Source organism: Pan paniscus, chromosome 2 (assembly GCF_029289425.2).
Source record: "Pan paniscus chromosome 2, NHGRI_mPanPan1-v2.0_pri, whole genome shotgun sequence".
NCBI lineage: Eukaryota > Metazoa > Chordata > Mammalia > Primates > Hominidae > Pan > Pan paniscus.
The window spans coordinates 12,560,241-12,581,349 of record NC_085926.1 but is presented as its reverse complement, the minus strand read 5'-3'; the positions used below and the strand labels follow the sequence as shown (position 1 = coordinate 12,581,349).

Sequence of the window (21,109 nt, the reverse complement as noted above, 5' to 3'; positions counted from 1 at the left end):
AGGTTATATTACTGATTAGGGCCAGAACAGGTGACACCAAAGGGTGGGTTCAGTGACAACTAGAGCATGCCCAGAGGAGAGCTATAAGAAAGGGAGTGGACTACAAAACGAGGTCCATGAAATAGGAAGGTCCTTAGAAGCAGTTCCCCCTGAGCGATCATCCAGCATCTCCCAAGCCACATGCCTGAACCCCTAGCCCTGTCCTGTCCCCTCCCGTTAAAGGCTCTGCCCTTTTCTGGGTCCTGGAGCCTGGGTCATAGCGTTGGCCATTTTCCCAGCACTTCCACTCAGTTGACTGCCTCATTGGGTCAGTTTACCTTCACAGGATTTCTTATCTTCATCCCTTCTTTCTGAGTCCCCACAGTCAACCATTCTGCTTGTACCTTTCCTGAGCTATTGCAGCAGATTTCCTTTCTGGCCTCCCTCTTTCTCTCCTACAGGTGTCCAAATCCTACCCTAGAGTTTACTAAACACAGCTCAGGTTTCTCTCATCCCCCTCACCTCACCTTTATTTCTGATGTGCCCAGTCTGAAACATTCTCTGTCCTATTTACTAAAATCCTTCCCTTGGTTTATAGCCCATTTCCTTCAGAAAACCTTTCTGTATTCTCTTTGAAAAGAGATTTACTTAGGCACCTGTAGTCCCAGCTACTTGGAAGGCTGAGGTTGGAAGATTGCTTGAGCCCAGGAGTTTGAGGCCAGCCTGGGCAACATAGTGAGGCCCCATCTCTAAAAAAGAAAAAAAAAAAAAAGGATTTACTCCCCCATCTTGGGGAACTCCCCTTCTGTTCCAGCACTCCTGTCTTGGCTCCAACTGTACCAGAATGGACACTTATGCAAATGATTGTTGTCCTCCTACTCAGGGCTGGTTATACACGTTTCCCATATGGTGTCCCATATGGATCCATTTTTCTAGATAGAAGGTAGCTCCAAACATAGTGTGGATCTCTCCCATCCAGTCAACAGCACCTTCACCGGCAGCCCATGGCAAACACATGTGCAGGTTAACTGGATGAGAGCCACTTTGGAGGCTGCTGTTAAAACATGGGGAGTCGTTGAAACTTTAGATGATAAAACCAGAGATCACAGAGAGACAGTTTGGGCCTATCGTGAGGACCATCTCTCTACCAATTTTCTTCCCAAAAATGAAATGGGGAGGGCTGGGTGGGGTGGCTCACGCTTGTAATCCCAGCACTCCAGGAGGCCGAGGCAGGCAGATCATTTGAGGTCAGGAGTTTGAGACCAGCCTGGGCAACATGGTGAAACCCCATCTCCATCCAAAAATACAAAAATTAGTTGGGCATGGTGGAGCATGCCTGTAATCCCAACTACTCGGGAGGCTGAGGCAGGAGAATCGCTTGTGGAGGTTGCAGTGAGCCAAGATTGTGCCACTGCATTCCAGCCTAGGTGACAGAGCGAGTCTCCATCTCAAAAAAAAAAAGGAAGGAGGAAGGCTCCAACAGAGAGGCCCCAGAAACACTTTTGAAAGTGGCTTTTGGCCAGGCACGGTGGCTCATGCCTGTAATCCCAGCACTTTGGGAGGCTGAGGTGGGAGGCCTCACAAGGTCAGGAGATCGAGACCATCCTGGCTAACATGGTGAAACCCCGTCTCTACTAAAAACACACACAAAAAATTAGCCAGACGTGGTGGTGGGTGCCTGTAGTCCCAGCTACTCGGGAGGCTGAGGCAGGAGAATGGCGTGAACCTGGGAGGTAGAGGTTGCAGTGAGCCGAGATCACGCCACTGCACTCCAGCCTGGGTGACTGAGCGAGACTCTGTCTCAAAAAAAAAAAAAAAAAAAAAAGAAAAGAAAGAAAGTGGCTTTTAAATTTATAGCACTCTAAAGTGGAATGGATCCCTGGATGTGTCCAAAGTTATATCAAGAGGCTGGTTTTACAGTGCTTGACAATCAGTTGTCAGTATTATAGGTAGAATAGCAATTGGAGTCAGACTGGGGTTTTGATCCTGGCTGCAGCGTTCTTTGTTTTTTGGCTGTATGACCTTGGGCAAGTGACTAAACTTCTCAGCTTGTTGTCTGTGAAGATAAATTATTTACGTCAGAGGGCAGCTGTGAGGATTAAAAGAGATAAAAGTATACACAGTGCCAGGATTCAGTATTATTAGAATTACTTTTTGATGGTATTGAAGGCAGAGAAGCTTAATTTCAATATATATCTCTGAATTTTTACTAGGGACCATCTTAGGTCTCACTGAAATGTGGATTCAGAGTTCAGCCTCAATAGTTGCTAAATGGCCTGCTTCCTTACACCAGCATCCAGCCCCAGTCATTCTGTATTTGCCAGGCCATTCATATCTGTGCACTGATTTCATCCCCACAGGACAAGGTTTTGACCTGTCACACATGACCTCACCTCTGTGGCTTGCCAGGGTTGGTGTGAATAGTTTAACCAAGGCTATCGAAGGCCTAACTGTAGCGATAGCAGTTAACCTATGTAACTTTTTTTGAGTCATTTAAATTATGTAGAGATTGGACCTGTAATCCCAGCACTTTGGGAGGCCAAGGTGGGAGGATTGCTTAAGCCCTGGAGGTCAAGGCTGCAATGTGCCACTGCACTCTAGCCTAGACAACAGAGTGAGACCCTGTCTCAAAAAAAAAAAAAAAATTGGAAATTTGTCGTATCTGTGTAGGTATGTGATTCTTTGGATAAATGATTCACTGTATCTTCCTCAAAACTAGGTTATTTGAAAGACTAAGATCATTCAACTGATTGCACTGACTGCCAACTAATTTTGCAGGAGATGTTGCAGTAAAGATCCTAAAGGTTGTCAACCCAACCCCAGAGCAATTCCAGGCCTTCAGGAATGAGGTGGCTGTTCTGCGGTGAGTAGAAAGCTGGTGGTCCAGTCCCTCTGGAGTGCTGGAGTGGGGAGTACAAGGACTGTAGAGTTAGTGGACTGTGCCGCAGGTTGGGACGGGCAGGCAGTTAGGACTCACTGTGGAGTTCCTGTGGTTGGATGCTCCTCCCTTGAGAGCAAAGGGATGTTTCCTTAGTTTATGTGGTTGTCAAGCCTTTCGAAGAGCCCCTTTTTAGGAGAATACCCTCCTCTGGGCACAGTAAACTCAATAGCCCGATTTCTGTCTCTGGGTTTTGGTTTGAGGTGGGCAGAAATAGGCCCTATTTTTACCTTTATTTCCCAGAACCCTTTTTTTTTATAGCTGAATTGCCTTATTTTAGACTTCAGAACAGTCAGCTTTCCAATCTTTCAGTCACTATTTAGACTTGTAGGAATAAGTCATATAATGGAGACTTCTACAAGGAGTCCTTGTGACCTCCACAGGAGGGTCATGGAGTGTACATTGATGAAAGAGAATGTCCTCTCTGTAAGCAAGGCTGGCACTGAACTGATGGCCCAGTGAACTAATGGTGGGCTTCTGTTTGCTCAGAATGCCACCCGGGTTATCAGCCGTGCCATGTGTTTGTTTTTGGGACTGGGGGTGGTGTCGAGAGCACAGAACCCACAGTCCACGGGAAAGCACAGTAGACCTCCCTGAGCACTTTCCTCCTCCCTCTCCTCTCTTCCCCTCCCCTCCCCAGCAAAACACGGCATGTGAACATTCTGCTTTTCATGGGGTACATGACAAAGGACAACCTGGCAATTGTGACCCAGTGGTGCGAGGGCAGCAGCCTCTACAAACACCTGCATGTCCAGGAGACCAAGTTTCAGATGTTCCAGCTAATTGACATTGCCCGGCAGACGGCTCAGGGAATGGAGTGAGTAGATGGTCTGATGCCTCTCTGGGACCCAGGCATCAAATTTGTCCCTAAATTGGAACCAGGATCAGGAAAAGCCTTCTAGTCCATTAAGCGATTCTGTGATATCTTTGCACAAGCCTCTGGCCTGGGCTGGAGGGGCCAATTATCAGGAATGAGTTGTTCAGGTTCCAGCTGGGTGGGGTGGCTCACACCTGTAATCCCAGCACTTTGGGAGGCCAAGGCCAGTGGATCACTTGAGGCCAGTAGTTTTGAGACCAGCCTTGCCAATATGGCAAAACCCTGTTTCTACTGAAAATACAAGAATGAACCAGGCCTGGTGGCACATGCCTATAATCCCAGCTACTCAGGAGCTGGGACAGGAGAATCGCTTGAACATGGAAGGCAGAGGTTGTGGTGAGCTAAGATCACATTACTGCACTCCAGCCTGGGCTGCAGAGCGAGACTCTGTCTCAAAAAAAAAAAAAAAAGAGTAGTTCAGGTTCCTCCTTGGGACTGAACTTCCCCCTTGGGGCTTAGATTCGGGCTCTGCCTGCTACCCTGGCTTTATCAGAAACCTGAGAATATAGTGGGGTGCATGTACCTTCTGCTTGGACAGCTGTGGCAATGCCTTCTGCTCAGCTGTCTGAGGCATGGCTGTCCCACATGAGGGTTTAAGCAGATGTCGTTTTTGGGATAATTTTTTTTTTTTAATTAAAAACTTTTTCCTGGCCAGGCACGGTGGCTCATGCCCATAATCCCAGCACTTTGGGAGGCTGAGGCGGGTGGATCACGAGGCCAGGAGTTCGAGACCAGCCTGGCCAATGTGGTGAAATCTCATCTCTACTAAAAATACAAAAATTAGCTGGTTGTGGTGGCAGGCGCTTGTAATCCCAGCTACTCGGGAGGCTGAGGCAGAAGAATCACTTCAACCCAGGAGGCGGAGGTTGCAGTGAGTGGAGATTGTGCCATTGCACTCTAGCCTGGGTGACAGAGCCAGACTCCATCTGGAAAAAAAAAAAAAAAAACACACACACAAAAAAACACACTTTTTTCCTTAGAGACACAGGTTCTCACTCTGTCACCTATGCTAGAGTGCAGCGGCGCAATCATAGCTCACTGCATCCTTGAACTCCTGGGCTCCAGCTCTCCTCTTGGCTCAGTCTCATAGGTTGCTGGGACTGCAGGCACATGCTACCGTGCCCAGCTAATTTTCGTGTATTTTGTAGAGTCGGAGGTCTCACTATGTTGCCCAGGCTGGTCTCAAACTGGACTCAAGTGATCCTCCCACCTTTCCTGGCTAGCCTAGGGTAGTGCTTCTCAAACTTCTCCTCTCAAGTAGAGGAGCTCCTCGTACCCCTAGACATCTGGGAGTTACTAAGCTATAGCTGTGCTTGCAAGTCCTACATAAATTCTCACACTGTCTTTAAAATTCATATGGAAGTTGCCTTCTGTGTATTTTAAGAAATGGAATGACTTTTCAGAAAAATTGAGATATAATTCATACATCATAAAATTCCCCCTTTTAAAATGTACACCTACCTCAGTGTTTTTCTGGTATTGAGTTGTGCAGCCACCACCACTATCTAATTTTAGAACATTTTCATTATCCCGGAAAGAAACACATGCCCATTGTATTAGTCTGTTTGGGTTGCTCTAAAGGAAGACCTAAGGGTGGGTAATTTATAAAGAAAAGAGGTTTATTTGACTCGGGGTTCTGCAGACTGTACAAAAAGCATGACACCAGCATCTGTGTCTGGTGAGGCCCTCAGGAAGCTTTCACTCATGGCAGAAGGCAAGGGGAGCCACGTGTGATGTGGTGAGAGAAAGGAGCAAGAGAGAGAGCATGGAGGGAGGTCCCAGACTCTTTAATAACCAGGTTTCATGTGAGCTAATAGTGTGTGAACTCACTCGTTACTGCAGGGAGGGCACCGAGCCGTTTGTGAGGAATCCATCCCCATGACCCAAACACCTGCCACTTAGGTCCCACCTCCAACACTGGGGATCACGTTTCAACTTGAGATTTGGAGTGGACAGATATCCAAACGATATACCCATTAGCGGTTACCCAATACCTCCCACCCACTTGCAGTCTACTTTCTGTTTCTATGGATTTTGCCTACTTTATAGTTCAATATAAATGGAATCATGTAAGATATAATATAGTCAGGTAACATATAATGATGTTTCGGTCAATGACCACATATAGGAAGGTGGTCCCACAAGATTATAATACTGTATTTTTACTATGCCTTTTCTATGTTTGGCTATGTTTAGAGACACAAATACTCACCATGTTACAACCAGCTACAGTATTCAGTACACTGAGGGCCATACAGTTTTGTAGCCTAAGTGCAACAGGCTATACCATTTAGCCAGGGTGTGTAGAAGGCTGTACCTTCTTGGTTTGTGTGAATACACTTTATGATGTGTGCATGATGACAAGTTGGCTAACAACACATTTCTCAGAAGGTATCCCTGCCGTTAAGTGATGCTTGGCTGTATATAATACATAAGATATGGTATTGTATGCCTGGGCTCTTAGACCTAGCATAGTATTTTCAAGGTTAATGTGTAGCATGTGTCACTACTTCATTCCTTTCTGTGTCTGAGTAACATTCCATTGTATGGATATGCCACATTATTCATTCATCATTTATGGACATTGGGTTATCAGAATTACTTTAGAGTAAAACTGATGCTTGAAGAAGTGTCAGCAATGGTCAGGCGCCAGGGGCCCATGCCTGTAATCCGAGCATTTTGGAGGCCAACATGGGAGGATCACTTGAGCCCAGGAGTCAAGACCAGCTTGGGCAACAGTGCAAGACCCTGTATCTACCCAAAAAAAAAAAAAAAGAAAAAAAAAAAGGCGGCATGGTGGCACATGCCTGTGGTCCCAGCTACTGGGAGGTGGGAGGATCACTTGAGCCCAGGAGGTTAAGGCTGCAGTAAGCTATTGACTGCACTCCAGTCTCCAAAAAAAAAAAAAAAAAAAAGGTGTAAGCATGTTTGTGCTGTGGCCTCACCTTCAGGTAAGCAGTGATGTGAACCAGGCTGAACAGCACAGGGTCTATCCCTGTGTGTAACACTCCTTGGAGCCAGGCCTTCAGTGGCTTTACTTCTTAGCTGTAGTTTAAAACTGCTTTCTACCCATGCCCCTCAAACTTATTTTTAATAATTTCTTTTCCCTTCACAGCTATTTGCATGCAAAGAACATCATCCATAGAGACATGAAATCCAACAGTATCCTTTGGTTGTTGAGTTCATTTGACTGCTCAGTTCTAAATTTAGGGAAACAGAAGGGAGGCTTTCTATCACAAGTGGCTCTTGGTGCCAGGGGATATCTTTTTAAGGAAAGAGGCAGAGGACAGGAAAACAGAAAAGTCAGAAAATTAGTAGGCTTGGCCTGTCCCTCAGCAGCTTATGCCTCACCTGGACTGATGAGAGCGATGTTTAGGTTAGGTTCCTTTCTGAGTTTATCTCAGCAAAAGTGATTTGGAGAGATTTCCGTAAGCTTGAAATAGGCATAATTTTATCACACTATTAGTAAATGTAACCTGAGGGGGATTGGGCTTTTGTCTTAAGTTTATTTCTAGTTTGTGGCCAGTGTGTGTATGTCTATCTGCTTGTTATGTGGATAGCAAGTAGCTACAAGCCAAATGTTTCCAAAATCACTAATTAAAATGGTCTTTCTTGACTGGGCGTGATGGCTCACACCTATAATCCCAGCACTTTGGGAGGCTGAGGCAGGTGGATCACTTGAGGCTAGGAGTTTGAGACTTGCCTGGCCAATGTGGTGAAACCCCATCTCTAAATTTAAAAATTAGCTGAGTGTGGTGGCACGTACCTATAATCCCAGCTACTCAGGAGGCTGAGGCACGAGAATTGCTTGAACCTGGGAGGCAGAGGTTGCAGTGAGCTGAGATCACGCCACCGCACTCCAGCCTTGGGGACAGAACAAGGCTGTGTCTCAAAAAAATAAATAAAATGGTCTTTCTCAAAGGTACATAAGTGGGTTCTTCAGAAGTCACTATTAGAAGAGGAGAGGGGTTGTTTTTATAGAAGAGTAAATGAAGAAAGGTATTTTTAATGCTGTGAGGCGTGAAATTTAACAATTTTGAATCTGCCACCCTCCACCAGCCTTTCCTTGTGAAAGAAAGATGGCATTACAACCCACGTTTTGCCTCTTGAGCAGTGAGAGGCATGATAGTTGTGTTGGATTATGGGACATGGCCTATTTTAGGTACATGTCTGAGGTGTGGAACACCTTTCAATGGTGGGGTTTTTAGCAGCCAAACATTATACCATGAAAGCAGACACCACAGATTTAAGGAGGTGTGAATTCCTGGGCACCAACATCACAAGTTACTTTGTGTGTGTTTTGTTTTTTAATTTTTTGTTCTTTTTAAATTTTTTTTTCCTCACAAGTTAGACTTAAACTGTATGACTTCTTTACCCAGAAGCGAGCCGACTTCAGTTCTCATTTTGAAGTCACTGAGTGGTACCGATTCTAGTGAGGAATTTCTTACTACAACATTGAACACTCAGTAAGGGATTTGCTATTTTGTTAACCACTCAAGTTTCAGATGGTGATTTGAGGGCACAATACAGGTAGAAACGCCTGTAAGCTGTCAGGCCATCCTTGGCCCTCTGGGGAGCACTGGAGTGTGGCCTCTGCTCATCCTGTTAGGGTTTCAAGTACCTGTATTATGTGGAAAGGTCGCAAGGCCAGGGACCCAGCACCTAGATGTGCAAATGGGGAGAAGAAGCAGGGAAGAAACGCTGGCTTGCTTTTGGCTAGGGCCAAATAATCTGGCACATTGACCAATCCCTGCCTGTCTTCTGGAAGAAGGTGCATTTCAAAAGCACTTTAAAGAACTTCAGAAACCTTAGGAAGTTCAGTGCAGAGAGGCTGTGACAGAGGTAAGGTGGAGAGATTACCGTGTTATAAAGAACTTTGGGATGTTTTTCAAAATTAACCTGACCATTCTTTTGAAACCAGAGTCCTTAACAAGCATTGAGATATATTTCTCCATGAAGGCTTAACAGTGAAAATTGGAGATTTTGGTTTGGCAACAGTAAAGTCACGCTGGAGTGGTTCTCAGCAGGTTGAACAACCTACTGGCTCTGTCCTCTGGATGGTGAGAATCTGGGCTCCCACCAGCAGTCTCTGGTATAGGGCAAAAGGAATGCCTTGGAGATTTATGTGCAAACTTAAAGCGTTTCTGTACATTTCCCCGAAATCCACATGACCCCTAGTGACAGCCAGCCTCAGGGCAATTGTAGATTTTCTTGAGGAAGCTGTTGATCAGAACCACTGTGAAGCTTAGTGTGGAGAGGAGTTAATAAGCTGGGTGACAGAAATGCTGGGTCTTGGTCCTTTAAAGACAAGGATTCCTGAGCTGTTTTAACCAGTGCCTGAGTTGGAGTCCTTTGGGGGAAAAGCTATGTGGGGACTGAAGAATGGACTCATTCATAACTAATGAAAGGGACAGCCTGGCCCCTAGATGTCTGTGAGGCCTGTCATATGGTGATAAATGCACTTTTGTCATATGGTGATACATGTAGGCCCCAGAGGTGATCCGAATGCAGGATAACAACCCATTCAGTTTCCAGTCGGATGTCTACTCCTATGGCATCGTATTGTATGAACTGATGACGGGGGAGCTTCCTTATTCTCACATCAACAACCGAGATCAGGTAAGTCTGTGCTGGTGCGAAAGGACCCAACTCGTGGGAGCCCCTGGGCCTCCGCCAGCCTAAGCAGCTAGAGGGTTAGGACTTGTTATTATCTGTTGTTCATTTACTCCCCATTAGCTCAGCTGTTTTCTTTCCCTTAGATCATCTTCATGGTGGGCCGAGGATATGCCTCCCCAGATCTTAGTAAGCTATATAAGAACTGCCCCAAAGCAATGAAGAGGCTGGTAGCTGACTGTGTGAAGAAAGTAAAGGAAGAGAGGCCTCTTTTTCCCCAGGTAAGGCTCAGGGCTGCTAGAATGTGATTAAAGCATGGGTTGGTTCGTAAAGATGGCAATATAAGGTGGGAGTGTTTTGTTTTGTTTTATAGGGAGGGGACCCAGGTCCTCTACAAGATGGTGGGGGGCAGGGTACATCCTGTGTCTTTGAGACACAGCTAATGAGAGCATTCTTGGGCTTTGTTTCAGATCCTGTCTTCCATTGAGCTGCTCCAACACTCTCTACCGAAGATCAACCGGAGCGCTTCCGAGCCATCCTTGCATCGGGCAGCCCACACTGAGGATATCAATGCTTGCACGCTGACCACGTCCCCGAGGCTGCCTGTCTTCTAGTTGACTTTGCACCTGTCTTCAGGCTGCCAGGGGAGGAGGAGAAGCCAGCAGGCACTTTTCTGCTCCCTTTCTCCAGAGGCAGAACACATGTTTTCAGAGAAGCTGCTGCTAAGGACCTTCTAGACTGCTCTCAGGGCCTTAACTTCATGTTGCCTTCTTTTCTATCCCTTTGGGCCCTGGCAGAAGGAAGCCATTTGCAGTGCTGGTGCATCCTGCTCCCTCCCCACATTCCCCATGCTCAAGGCCCAGCCTTCTGTAGATGCGCAAGTGGATGTTGATGGTAGTACAAAACGCAGGGGCCCAGCCCCAGCTGTTGGCTACATGAGTATTTAGAGGAAGTAAGGTAGCAGGCAGTCCAGCCCTGATGTGGAGACACATGGGATTTTGGAAATCAGCTTCTGGAGGAATGCATGTCACAGGCGGCACTTTCTTCAGAGAGTGGTGCAGCGCCAGACATTTTGCACATAAGGCACCAAACAGCCCAGGACTGCCGAGACTCTGGCCGCCCGAAGGAGCCTGCTTTGGTACTATGGAACTTTTCTTAGGGGACACGTCCTCCTTTCACAGCTTCTAAGGTGTCCAGTGCATTGGGATGGTTTTCCAGGCAAGGCACTCGGCCAATCCGCATCTCAGCCCTCTCAGGGAGCAGTCTTCCATCATGCTGAATTTTGTCTTCCAGGAGCTGCCCCTATGGGGCGGGGCCGCAGGGCCAGCCTTGTTTCTCAAACAAACAAACAGCCTTGTTTCTCTAGTCACATCATGTGTATACAAGGAAGCCAGGAATACAGGTTTTCTTGATGATTTGGGTTTTAATTTTCTTTTTATTGCACCTGACAAAATACAGTTATCTGATGGTCCCTCAATTATGTTATTTTAATAAAATAAATTAAATTTAGGTGTAATGGCTGTTACCTCCTTTTAAAGTAATTCTGAGCTCACAACTTGAATGCCCCATTTGTTCACCCTCTTCAGGAGCAGAATTCAAGAACAGGAAATGTGCCCAGAGCCTAGGCTGGGAATGAATTTGTAATTTAACCTTTGTACTCTTTGTAAACCTCTACTGAAGAGTTAAGTATAAAAATTAATTAAGCAGAAAGTACTCTAAACTCAGCTAATAAATACCTTAAGTAATACATTTTATAAACTATTTGGTAGGTACAGCTTTTTTAAACACAAAAATAGATTAGATAAATTCCAGCTTGGAACAAGCTAGTGCTGGTTCACAAGGTTGTGCTCACCCTTCAATTAAAATCAAAATGACTACAAGACTTGCCATCAGCTCTCTTCAGGACCACTGCTGGGTCAGAATCAGAAACCTTGGGTGCCATGAAAGTTTTACAAAATTTCAAATCAAAGCCAGGCTTTGCAGCTAGATAATAGATCACTTGAGTACGAACCACACATGTAAGTGCACGTATATTTGAGTTCTCAATACAATTACCCTGATGGGCAAGAACCCACAGGTGAGAGCAGAGGCTTGGTTCCCCTAGAGGGCCCTGGCTGGAGGCCCCAACACCAACCAGACCACAGGAGGACGAGACTGCTACCCAGTACTGTACCTCCTGCTCCTTCAAGAGCCTCCCTAAGGGAGAAGAAGATTTATACTTCCACTTTGTTTGCTGCACATGTGGCAACAAGATTGCTACCCTGATTTGGGACACTTGAGAGAACTCGAAAAAAATGACCACCCTTAAAGCCCTAGAAAAAAGTTGTATGTTTGTTAACAGCTATGCTGCGCTCACTTTGCATTGTGTGTTCTTGAAAGCTCTGTATAAATCAAAATTTTGACCACACACTAAATACACTAGAGAAATACACTATAGAGGAATCCTTTTATAGGGCTGAAGACTCCTTTGGTAAGAAAAATATGCTGCATTAGGGGCAGCTGCAAGTTTACTATTTCTGGGGAAGAAAAGATCAAAGATAAGAGCCAGGTTTGTTTTTTAAAGCAATCAATCCAAACAGTTTGGGTGTTTGTTAGTTGTTACCCCTGAGGGGCTTGAGGTGTAACTATATCAGCTATAAAAATAGCAATTCCATACATTTAATTAGGTTACTTTATATCTTTCACTCTTCCCCATGGCTGTAATAATGGAGAGTGAATGAGACTAAGGCTAAGCCCAACTCCACTCAAATCCAAGTCACACGTCACCTTGGCTGCAGTACAGGGAAGCTCCGCACACCCTGGCTTGGGAAAGTTTCGGCCGATGGAGCCCAAGATGCAGGGCAACCATCTACTCTTAGGGTTCTGATGACTCCACTCCAGAAAGGTGCATGAAGAGGTCCCCGAGCTCTGTCATGTCGACATCTTCATTGTTGGGGACATGCCGGCTTTCTCGGTTCTCGATGAAATCCCAGAGCCGCACTGAATTAAAGAACTGCAAAAACAGCCAGTGGACATGCCTGGTTACTGCTAAGAGCAACAGGAAGGCTGCGTTCCTTGATCATTCTTTTGCCTACCCCATTTCTCTGCCAGGAATGGTACCTGGAAATGCCCACAGCTGCTAAGTGTCCCCAACTAGAGATGGCTAAAGTCCTTACCCTCACAGTGCCTTGAGAACTGAGCTGTTTCCGAGGTTTCTCAGGCTCTGCTAGCCGCCCATCGGGGTAAGCATGGCGATAAAGACATTTGCTTCCAAATGGGCAGGTCCCCTTGCCTTGCTCAAAGTATTTACAGGCTTTTTTCCTGAAAAGCAGAAAAAGTCAAGAGGCTGGTGGGAAAATGAGGGGTCCAAACTGGGCCACTGCCTTCCTCCAACCTTACCCTTACGCCAGAGGTAGGTCAGCCTCACATTCTAGGTGGGGCAGCTGAGGCTGGGAGAGGTTGAGTGATTTGTCTCAGGTCACACACAGCTGGGATTCTGATTTCCAAGCAGGATAGGAAGTATCCCCACTTACCTGCAGCCTTGCAAAGGATATTAACCTGCCTGGGGACTCGCTGTGTGGAGACTGCAGTGCTCCACAGGCCCTCCGGCAGCTCCAGAGCACCTCCTGGGTCACCACAGAGCTAAGCCAGGCCTGGTCACTCCTCTGGGCACTAAGGTCTGAAGCTGGGCCACTTGTCTCTGCTCAAAGTTCCCTAGGTACCCCACCAAGCCAACTCTCCCCTTCCTCCTGGCCGCAGTGCTGTCAAGGTGGCTACAGGGAAAGCAGAGGGTTTTAGCAACTGCCTAAAGCCATAGGTCTCCTTCCAGTTTTCCTGTCTCCAACCTCGGCACCAGGGAGGGCTTCTTCACGCCTTATGTGCTTTGGACCCCTTCTCTGAACAGTGTTTTTCAATGCATAAAACACATGGGTCTACAGCATACAGTGACCAAACAGTTCAAAATGTTTTCCCTCTCTCTTAATTCTACCATTCTCCCCACAGACCTGTATGTTAAGAACCCTGCCCAAGGAAACTCAATCAAATGAATTCCCATTTTGCTCAAATGAACTCTGGTTTATCCAATCATAAAGGATCCCAAACTGAAGTTAAAAAAAAAAAAAAGATACCCAAGAATCCAGAGGGCCATCTCGGAGTACAGAGGAAGGGGAAAGTCACAGAAATAAAGCCAAACAACAGAAAGGGCACGCTGCTGTCGGGCAGCTGGGGTGTGTGACAGCGGGAGACAAGAACAGGGAAAGGAGGCTCCTGAATCCAGTGGTTTTCCGTCTTGTCAGATGGGATGGCCGCAGGCCGGTGGTGAAGTTCTCTGAGGACGGCTTCATAGCAGCATAAAGAAAAGCCCTCTGGCCGGGCGTGGTGGCTCACACCTGTAATTCCAGCATTTTGGGAGGCCAAGGTGGGTGGATCACTTGAGGTCAGGAGTTTGAGACCAGCCTGGCCAACACAGCGAAACCCCATCTCTACTAAAAATACACAAATGAGCTGGGTGTGGTGGCTGGCACCTGTAATCCCAGCTACTCAGGAGGCTGAGGCTGAGGCAGGAGAATTGCTTGAACCCAGGAGGTGGAGGCTGCAGTGAGCCAAGATTGTGCCACTGCACTCCAGCCTGGGAGACAGAGTGAGACTTCGTCTCACTGGGGGTGGTGGCGGTGGGGAGGGGTAGGGTGGGGGGGAAGGTGGGGAGAGAGAGAACAAGTTCCCTTGCCAGCTGATCTGATTTGAGCACAGGTGGCTGCAGAGCAGGTGTGTGGACGACACATCCTCCAGGCCCCTGCTTGCCTGGAGTTCTGAGCGGACTTCAAATGACCGTGAGCAGTTTGCTCTCACCAGAGCCTGCTGGACAACTCCAGAGCATCCTAGCACACTGGCTATGAACTCGATCAGGTCAAACACATTATATACTGGTCCCCCACTCTCACAAGAATATTACTCTTTTTCCTCCCCCAGGCTTATCTGGTCACCAAGGCCAAAAGCCTCCAGTTCACTCTGACTCACTCTGTGTCCTCGGCTCTCACACCCAACTGTGTTCATTCTGTTTACAAATCACTTCCCAATCTCCCCTTCCTTTGGGTTCCCACACTTGTGGAAGCCTCTGGGGCCTGCCTGCCAGGGCCACTTCCTCACTGGCCTCCCTCCCACTCCCACCAGTTTCCACCTTTAGAGCAGCACGGAGGAGCTTCCCAACCTTTTTTTTTTCTTTAAAGAGATGAGGTCTCCCTATGTCTCCCCTGGACTTAAGCAATCTGCCCTCCTCAGCCTCCCAAAGTGCTGGGATTACAGGCATGAGCCACTGCGCCTGGCCCCAACCTGTTCTTAAAGAACATGGTCACACTGGGATTCAAGTGTCCCTTAGATTCCAGTCTGTAGGTCCCACCACATCCTTCTACACACCTGTTTCAATGCCAGAAGCCACTCCCAGTGTCCCCCAGACACAAAACCTACACCCTTCTGTGCCCATGTCCTTCCATCACTTCCCCCTACAGACAGGTGCTTCCTGCTTCATGGTTCAGGCTCCCATGCTGCTTCCCCTGGCAGCCCCTGGTGGATCCATGTGCTTTCTCTGTTGTGATAGATGGTCCCTCATGAAGAACTGGTCACCAGCAAACCTGTATCATAATTGCCCTTTTGCAGTTTCCCATGAAGTTGTCTTACTTGGCGGGGCACAGTGGCTCACACCTATAATCCTAGCACTTTGGGAAGCTGAGGTGGGCAGATCATCTGAGGCCAGGAGTTCAAGACCAGCCTGGCCAACATGGCAAAACCCCATCCCTACTAAAAAAATACAAAAATTAGCTGGGTGTCGTGGCGCACACCTGTAATCCCAGCTACTGGGGAGGCTGAGGCAGAAGAATCACTTGAACCCTGGAGGCGGAGGTTGCAGTGAGCTGAAATCATGCCATTGCCAGCCTGGGTGACAGAGCGAGACTCGAAAGAAAAAAGAAATTGTCTTACTAATCTCTACATCCCCCAGTGGTGCTTAGCTAGAAGGTACCTGACCCATAGCGAGTACTCAGTAAATGTTTGTGGATTGCAAAAAACACAGTCATTAAAGGAAAGCAAAGCAAGGAAAGATCCAAATAGCAATAACAATCTCCAGACTGCTTTTCAGCAGAGCCCCTTTCTACAGGCTGGGACCCTTTTCTACAGGCTGGGGCCCTTTTCTACAAGCTGGGACCCCTCTGCTTGCCACGCCTGCCCTCTTGTGGACACACAGGAAGACTGTATGAGGAAAAAATGGTAAAAAAAAAAAAAAAAAAAAAAATCAAGCTTTAGTAAACTAATATGCAACATAAAGGAACCATTAAAAAAGGTAATGCATAGTTTCACTTTTAGTATGACAAGTAAACGCCTACCATACCCAACCCTCCTGCAGATAAGTCTTAACACAAATATTTCAAGAAGACCTGAAGGCACCAGAGAATGAACAAACGCAGTTAGATTCTTTGGAGGAGTAAACACAAAGAAGAATAGCAATGGCAAAGGCTAAGTTACCTTTTTTAAAAAAGGTAGCTTTTGTGGCTCACATCTGTAATCCCAGCACTTTGGGAGGCCGAGGCAGGTGGATTGCCTGAGCTCAGGAGTTCAAGACCAGCCTGGGAAACACAGTGAAACCCTGTCTCTACTAAAATACAAAAATTAGCCAGGCGTGGCGGCATGCGCCTGTAGTCCCACCTTCTTGGGAGGCTAAGGCAGAAGTGCTCGAACCTGGAAGGCGGAGGTGGCAGTGAGCTGAGACTGTGCCACTGCACTCCAGCCTGGGCTACAAAGCAAGACTCCATCTCCAAAAAAAAAAAAAAAAAAAAAAAAAGAAGTAGCTCTTATCCTGGAGCAGGCCAAAATCGTAACCACATGGGGTGGCTAAAACTCCAAGGGGAAATCCAATCTTTCTGGCCTGAAGAACTAAAAGACAAGAGTTCAAGGAAATCACAGCCATTGGAAAGTGAGGAAGCAATCCCACAAAGGGGCCTGTGAAAAAGTGCTCAAAGGCTGTGTATAAACTCTGCCCAAATCTGACTAACTCCCAAACCACACAGGAATGCGACAAAGTCAGCTACGAATGCAAAACCAGAACTGAGATCTGAACTGCTACCTGGGTTTGAGTTCAAACAATTTACCTGCCTGTTAAAAACAGCAACACTTGGCCAGGCGCAGTGGCTCATGCCTGTAATCCCAGCACTTTGGGAGGCCGAGGTGGGCGGATCACCTGAGGTCAGGAGTTTGAGACCAGCCAGGCTAACATGGTGAAACCCCGTTTCTACTAAAAATACAAAAAATTGGCCAGGTGCAGTGGTGCATGCCTGTAATCCCTGCTACTCGGGAGGCTGAGGCAGGAGAATCGCTTGAACCCGAGAGGCAGAGGTTGCAGTGAACCGAGATTGTGCCACTGCACTCCAGCTTGGGCAACAAGAGTGAAACTCCGTCTCAAAAAAAAAAAAATCAACACTTTACAGATAAACCATAACAGAATCCTAAGTCTCTCTACAATGTAATATTTACAATGTCAAGGATAAAATCTAAAATTACTAGACATATGAAGAATCAGGAAAATGTGATCCATTCTTAAAAGACAACAGAGGTCAACTTCAAGATAACAAGGATTTCAAAGTAGCTGCTACAACTATGTTCAAGGAGATGAAAAGAAAAAAAGATTGAAAAAGAATGAATATCCCCAGAGATCTATGAACAATATAAAAAAACTATCATAAATGGAAGTAGAGTCCCAGCAGGAAAAGAAAAAAACAAGACAGAAAAAAAGTTAATGAAACAATAGCTAAAATTTCGCTCATCTTGGGGAGTGACATAAGCGTAGAGAAAAACCACTCCACTCCTAGGCAAAATATCAACATGCTGACAACCAGGATAAAGAGGAACATTTGAGGCTGGGCACGGTGGCTCATGCCTGTAATCCCAGCTCTTTGGGAGGCCGAGGCAGGAGGATCACCTGAGCCTAGGAGTTCAAGACCAGCCTGGGCTACATGGCGAAACCTTGTCTCTACCAAAAAAAATTAGCCAATTAGCCGGGCATGGTGGCGCACACTACTGGTGGCCCCAGCTACTCAAGAGGCTCCTGCTTGAGCCCAGGAGGCTGAGGCTGCAGTGAGCTGAGATTGCACCACTGCACTCCAGCCTGGGCAACAGAGTGAGACCCTATCTCACCGAAAAAAAACAACAACAACAACAAAAACACCAAAACTAAACAGGTCCACATCACCATGTCCTTGCTCATTGCTGCATCCCAGAGCCCAGCATGGTGCCTGAGAGGAGGAAGAGAGGAAGAGGCCCCTAAGACCACACTCCTGGGAAGGAGAATGAGGACACGGGCTGACAGCAGAGCCAGGCAGGCAGCAGGGGCACGTCGAAACTCAAAAGCACTTACCCCATCCCCTGTTTGAAAGCTTCAATCAACTCGTTCTTTTTATTCTGATCTTCCACCCAATACACACTTGGAATTACAAACTCTGATATCACACGGCATTCTGGACAAGACCTGAAATAAGAATTAGATTATTAAGGGAGAAGTGATGTTACGAAGCCTGGGCACACTCTCTGCTAAACTCTTGCTCAACTGCCTCACCACTACAGGCATTTCCTTCACCAGAAATTCCAAAAGATGAAATCACAATCATCCAAGAACCTTATTTACTATTAAAAAAATAGGGTTTCCCAATAAGAACACATGGACACATGTGGGGGAACATCACACACTGGGGCCTGTCGGTGCAGGGGCAAGGGGAGGGAGAACATCAGCACAAACAGCTAATGCATGCGTGGCTGAAAACCTAGGTGATGGGTTGAGAGGTGCAGAAAACCACTGTGGCACATGGATACCCATGTAACAAAGCTACACATTCTGCACATGTACCCCAGAACTTAAAGCAAAAAAAATACACACACACACACACACACACACACACACACACATATGGTTTCCTCAACAAAAAAGACAGATGAAATAACCCTCATACATTGCTGGTGAGAATGTGAAAGGGTGCAGCCACTTTGAACAGAGTCTGGCAGATTCTCCAACAGTTTAATGTAGAGTTATTATACCATAAAACCTAGCAATCCCACGCCCAGGTGTATACCCAAGAGAAATGAAAACACATGCCCACATGCTGTGTTCACAAATGTTGACAGCAGCATTATTCATAATAGTTGCAAAGTTAAAACAGCCTAAATGTCCACTAGCTGAGGAATGGATAAGGGAAATGTGCTGCGTCCATACGATGGGACATATTCCGTCAGGAGAAGGGGACTCTGGCACATGCCACAGTCGGGATGAACTCTGACAACACTATGCTCAGTGAAAGCGGCCAGGCACAAAGGCCCAAATTCTATGATTCCATTTATAAGAAGTGTCCAGAATAGGCAACTCTGTAGAGACAGAAAGCAGATGAGTGGTGAACTAAATTGTGGGCTTTTATCTCAATAAAGCAGTTGTTTTACCACACGATTTTAGGCAAGTTACTTGACCCCCGCACCCCAGGCCTGTTTCCTAATCTGTAACTGAGGAGGGTCTTTGAGGGAATGAGATGAGCGGACAGATGTGAAGAGTTCTGAACAGTAGAACGCGTGCAGTAACCTCTCCACATGCCAGCTCTTCCCCTGTCCTGCTGGAGAATTTGAGACTCCTATGTTGGCCACACTGAGCACATCCCATGTGCCAGGCATCATGCAGAATGTTTTACATGCATTATTCCACTTCATCCTCAAATAACCCTATTTTCATTTTTGGTGGGGGGAAAAAACGAAGCTCAAAATGATTAACAGGCAACTGGGCTACAGGCAGGTACTACTGGATTTCAAACACAAGGCTAGGAGATGAAAACAGGTCAGTGCCATTTAACACCTTTTTACACAGATCATCTTTGCTGAGTTCCTCCCCAACATCCAGAAAGCCTGGTAGGAATTGTTGCCCATCTTTTATAGGAACAGGCACTTAGGCTCAGGAAGAGTAAATGACTTGCTGAAGTTCATGCAGCCAGGGGCCAGAACTCACCAGTTACTCTTGAGGGTAACGGAGGGCTTAAAAGTGGATGGAATAAAGTCTCAAATCAAACATTCTCCTAGCTCCTACAGCTAAGACCCCTGGCTGTACTTACTTAATGATTGGGTTTTCAAACTGTTTGGCACACCGCCACTGCCGGATGCAGGACAAGCAGTACGTGTGATTGCAATTGGAGAGAATCCCAAATCTCCTCTCAGAAGCAGAGGCCTTCTCCAGGATCACTTCCATGCAGATACTGCACACTTTGTCCTGGCTTGCCTGGAAGGCAAAGGCCTTTTCCATCTCGTGTTCGAATGTCAACATGCAGATCTGAAGCACAGACAGGAAGGAAGGCTTTGGTTGTGGGCCACTGAGGAGTGGCAGGAGCCCTAGGAGTAGCTGCAGCCACACTGCCACAGCTGAGATCAGGAAGGAACACTGACAGCGACTGCTGTGAGCAAAGGTCCAGGCTCCCCCAAGTCAGGACACTGACATCTCCCTCGGACCACACAAAGGACTTCAAACCATCACTGGTCCAGCCCCTTGCTTTCCTAGGAGGTGACATGGTCACCACCCATTTAGGACTGAGAACACGGAGATCCAAAAAGGTTAAACTGCAGTGGAGTCAGAGTCCGTAAGGACTGCAGCCCTAGTCCCCCAGCTCCTCTGGGCACTGTTTCCCCCGACTCTGAGCCATGTCTACATCAGAGATGCTGACTCGTCCTTACCATGAGGCTTGAGGCTGGCAGCCTAGTCATATGTAAGAAGCACCACTTCTCCCCAAGAAAACGATTCAATGAATTCATTCATTCACTAGGCATGCCCTGAATTCCTTCTATGTGCTGGCATTTGAGCAAGAGTGAGAAGACCTAGGCCCAGCCCTTGCAAGCTCAGTGTGTCCAGATCTGAGACAAGCCAACACTCACCGCAGAGACCTCACACACTTGCATAAAGAAGACAGCTCTAACCCTCTGCTTCCCTGGAAGACAATGGAGAGTGTCTCCTTGTCCATTGCCACATGGAGTCAGTACTAACTTACCCCTTGATTATCTAGGAATACGCTGTCCATTTAAACATGCCTTAGGCCAGGTGCAGTGGCTCACACCTGTAATCCCATTACTCTGGGAGGCCATGGTAAGAGGACTGCTTGATCTCAGGAGTTCAAGACCAGCCTAAGCAACATAGCAAGACCTCACCTCTGAAAAATAAAATAATTTTTTTTTTTTTTTTTGAGACAGAGTCTCTCTCTGTCGTCCAGGCTGGAGTGCGGTGGTGCAATCTCAGCTCACTGCAAGCTCCACCTCCTGGGTTCACACTATTCTCCTGCCTCAGCCTCCCATGTAGCTGGGACTACAGGCACCCGCCACCACACCCAGTTAACTTTTTGTATTTTTAGTAGAGACAGGGTTTCACCATGTTAGCCAGGATGGTCTCAATCTCCTGACCTTGTGATCCGCCTGCCTCTTCCTCCCAAAGTGCTGGGATTACAGGCGTGAGCCACCGTGCCCAGCCAAAATAAAATAAAATTTTAAAAGTTAGCCAAGCCACCACACCTGGCATTTTTAAATTTTTTTATTATTATTTTTCTTGAGACAGGGTCTCACTCTATTGCCCAGGCTGTAGTGCAGTGGCACAATCTTGGCTCACTGCAACCTCTGCTTCCCAGGCTCGGGTGATCCTCCCACCTCAGTCCCGCCGAGTAGCTGGGACTACA

General features: G+C 46.9%; 2 protein-coding genes across 11 annotated transcripts in view; one reads left to right on the top strand and one right to left on the bottom strand.

The window, feature by feature from the left end:
• The window catches only part of RAF1 (Raf-1 proto-oncogene, serine/threonine kinase), a 79,282-nt gene extending 68,366 nt beyond the window's left edge, over positions 1-10,916 (top strand). For 8 of the 9 annotated variants that reach the window (XM_008951709.4, XM_008951708.5, XM_055109500.2 and 5 more), the window contains 7 exons: positions 2,758-2,842; positions 3,558-3,734; positions 6,910-6,956; positions 8,736-8,854; positions 9,282-9,413; positions 9,554-9,688; positions 9,878-10,916. In XM_008951709.4, coding sequence (XP_008949957.1) covers positions 2,758-2,842; positions 3,558-3,734; positions 6,910-6,956; positions 8,736-8,854; positions 9,282-9,413; positions 9,554-9,688; positions 9,878-10,021 — 839 coding nt within the window. In that variant the 3' untranslated portion in view covers positions 10,022-10,916. The remainder of the gene's footprint in view (positions 1-2,757; positions 2,843-3,557; positions 3,735-6,909; positions 6,957-8,735; positions 8,855-9,281; positions 9,414-9,553; positions 9,689-9,877) is intronic. The other variant, XM_063602185.1, reaches the window with a different exon arrangement.
• The window catches only part of MKRN2 (makorin ring finger protein 2), a 28,963-nt gene continuing 18,664 nt past the window's right edge, over positions 10,811-21,109 (bottom strand). For both annotated transcript variants that reach the window (XM_003826255.6, XM_014344168.4), the window contains 4 exons: positions 19,511-19,725; positions 17,785-17,895; positions 12,563-12,707; positions 10,811-12,399 (listed from right to left, as the gene is read on the bottom strand). In XM_003826255.6, the coding sequence (XP_003826303.1) occupies positions 12,262-12,399; positions 12,563-12,707; positions 17,785-17,895; positions 19,511-19,725 (609 nt within the window). In that variant the 3' untranslated portion in view covers positions 10,811-12,261. The remainder of the gene's footprint in view (positions 12,400-12,562; positions 12,708-17,784; positions 17,896-19,510; positions 19,726-21,109) is intronic.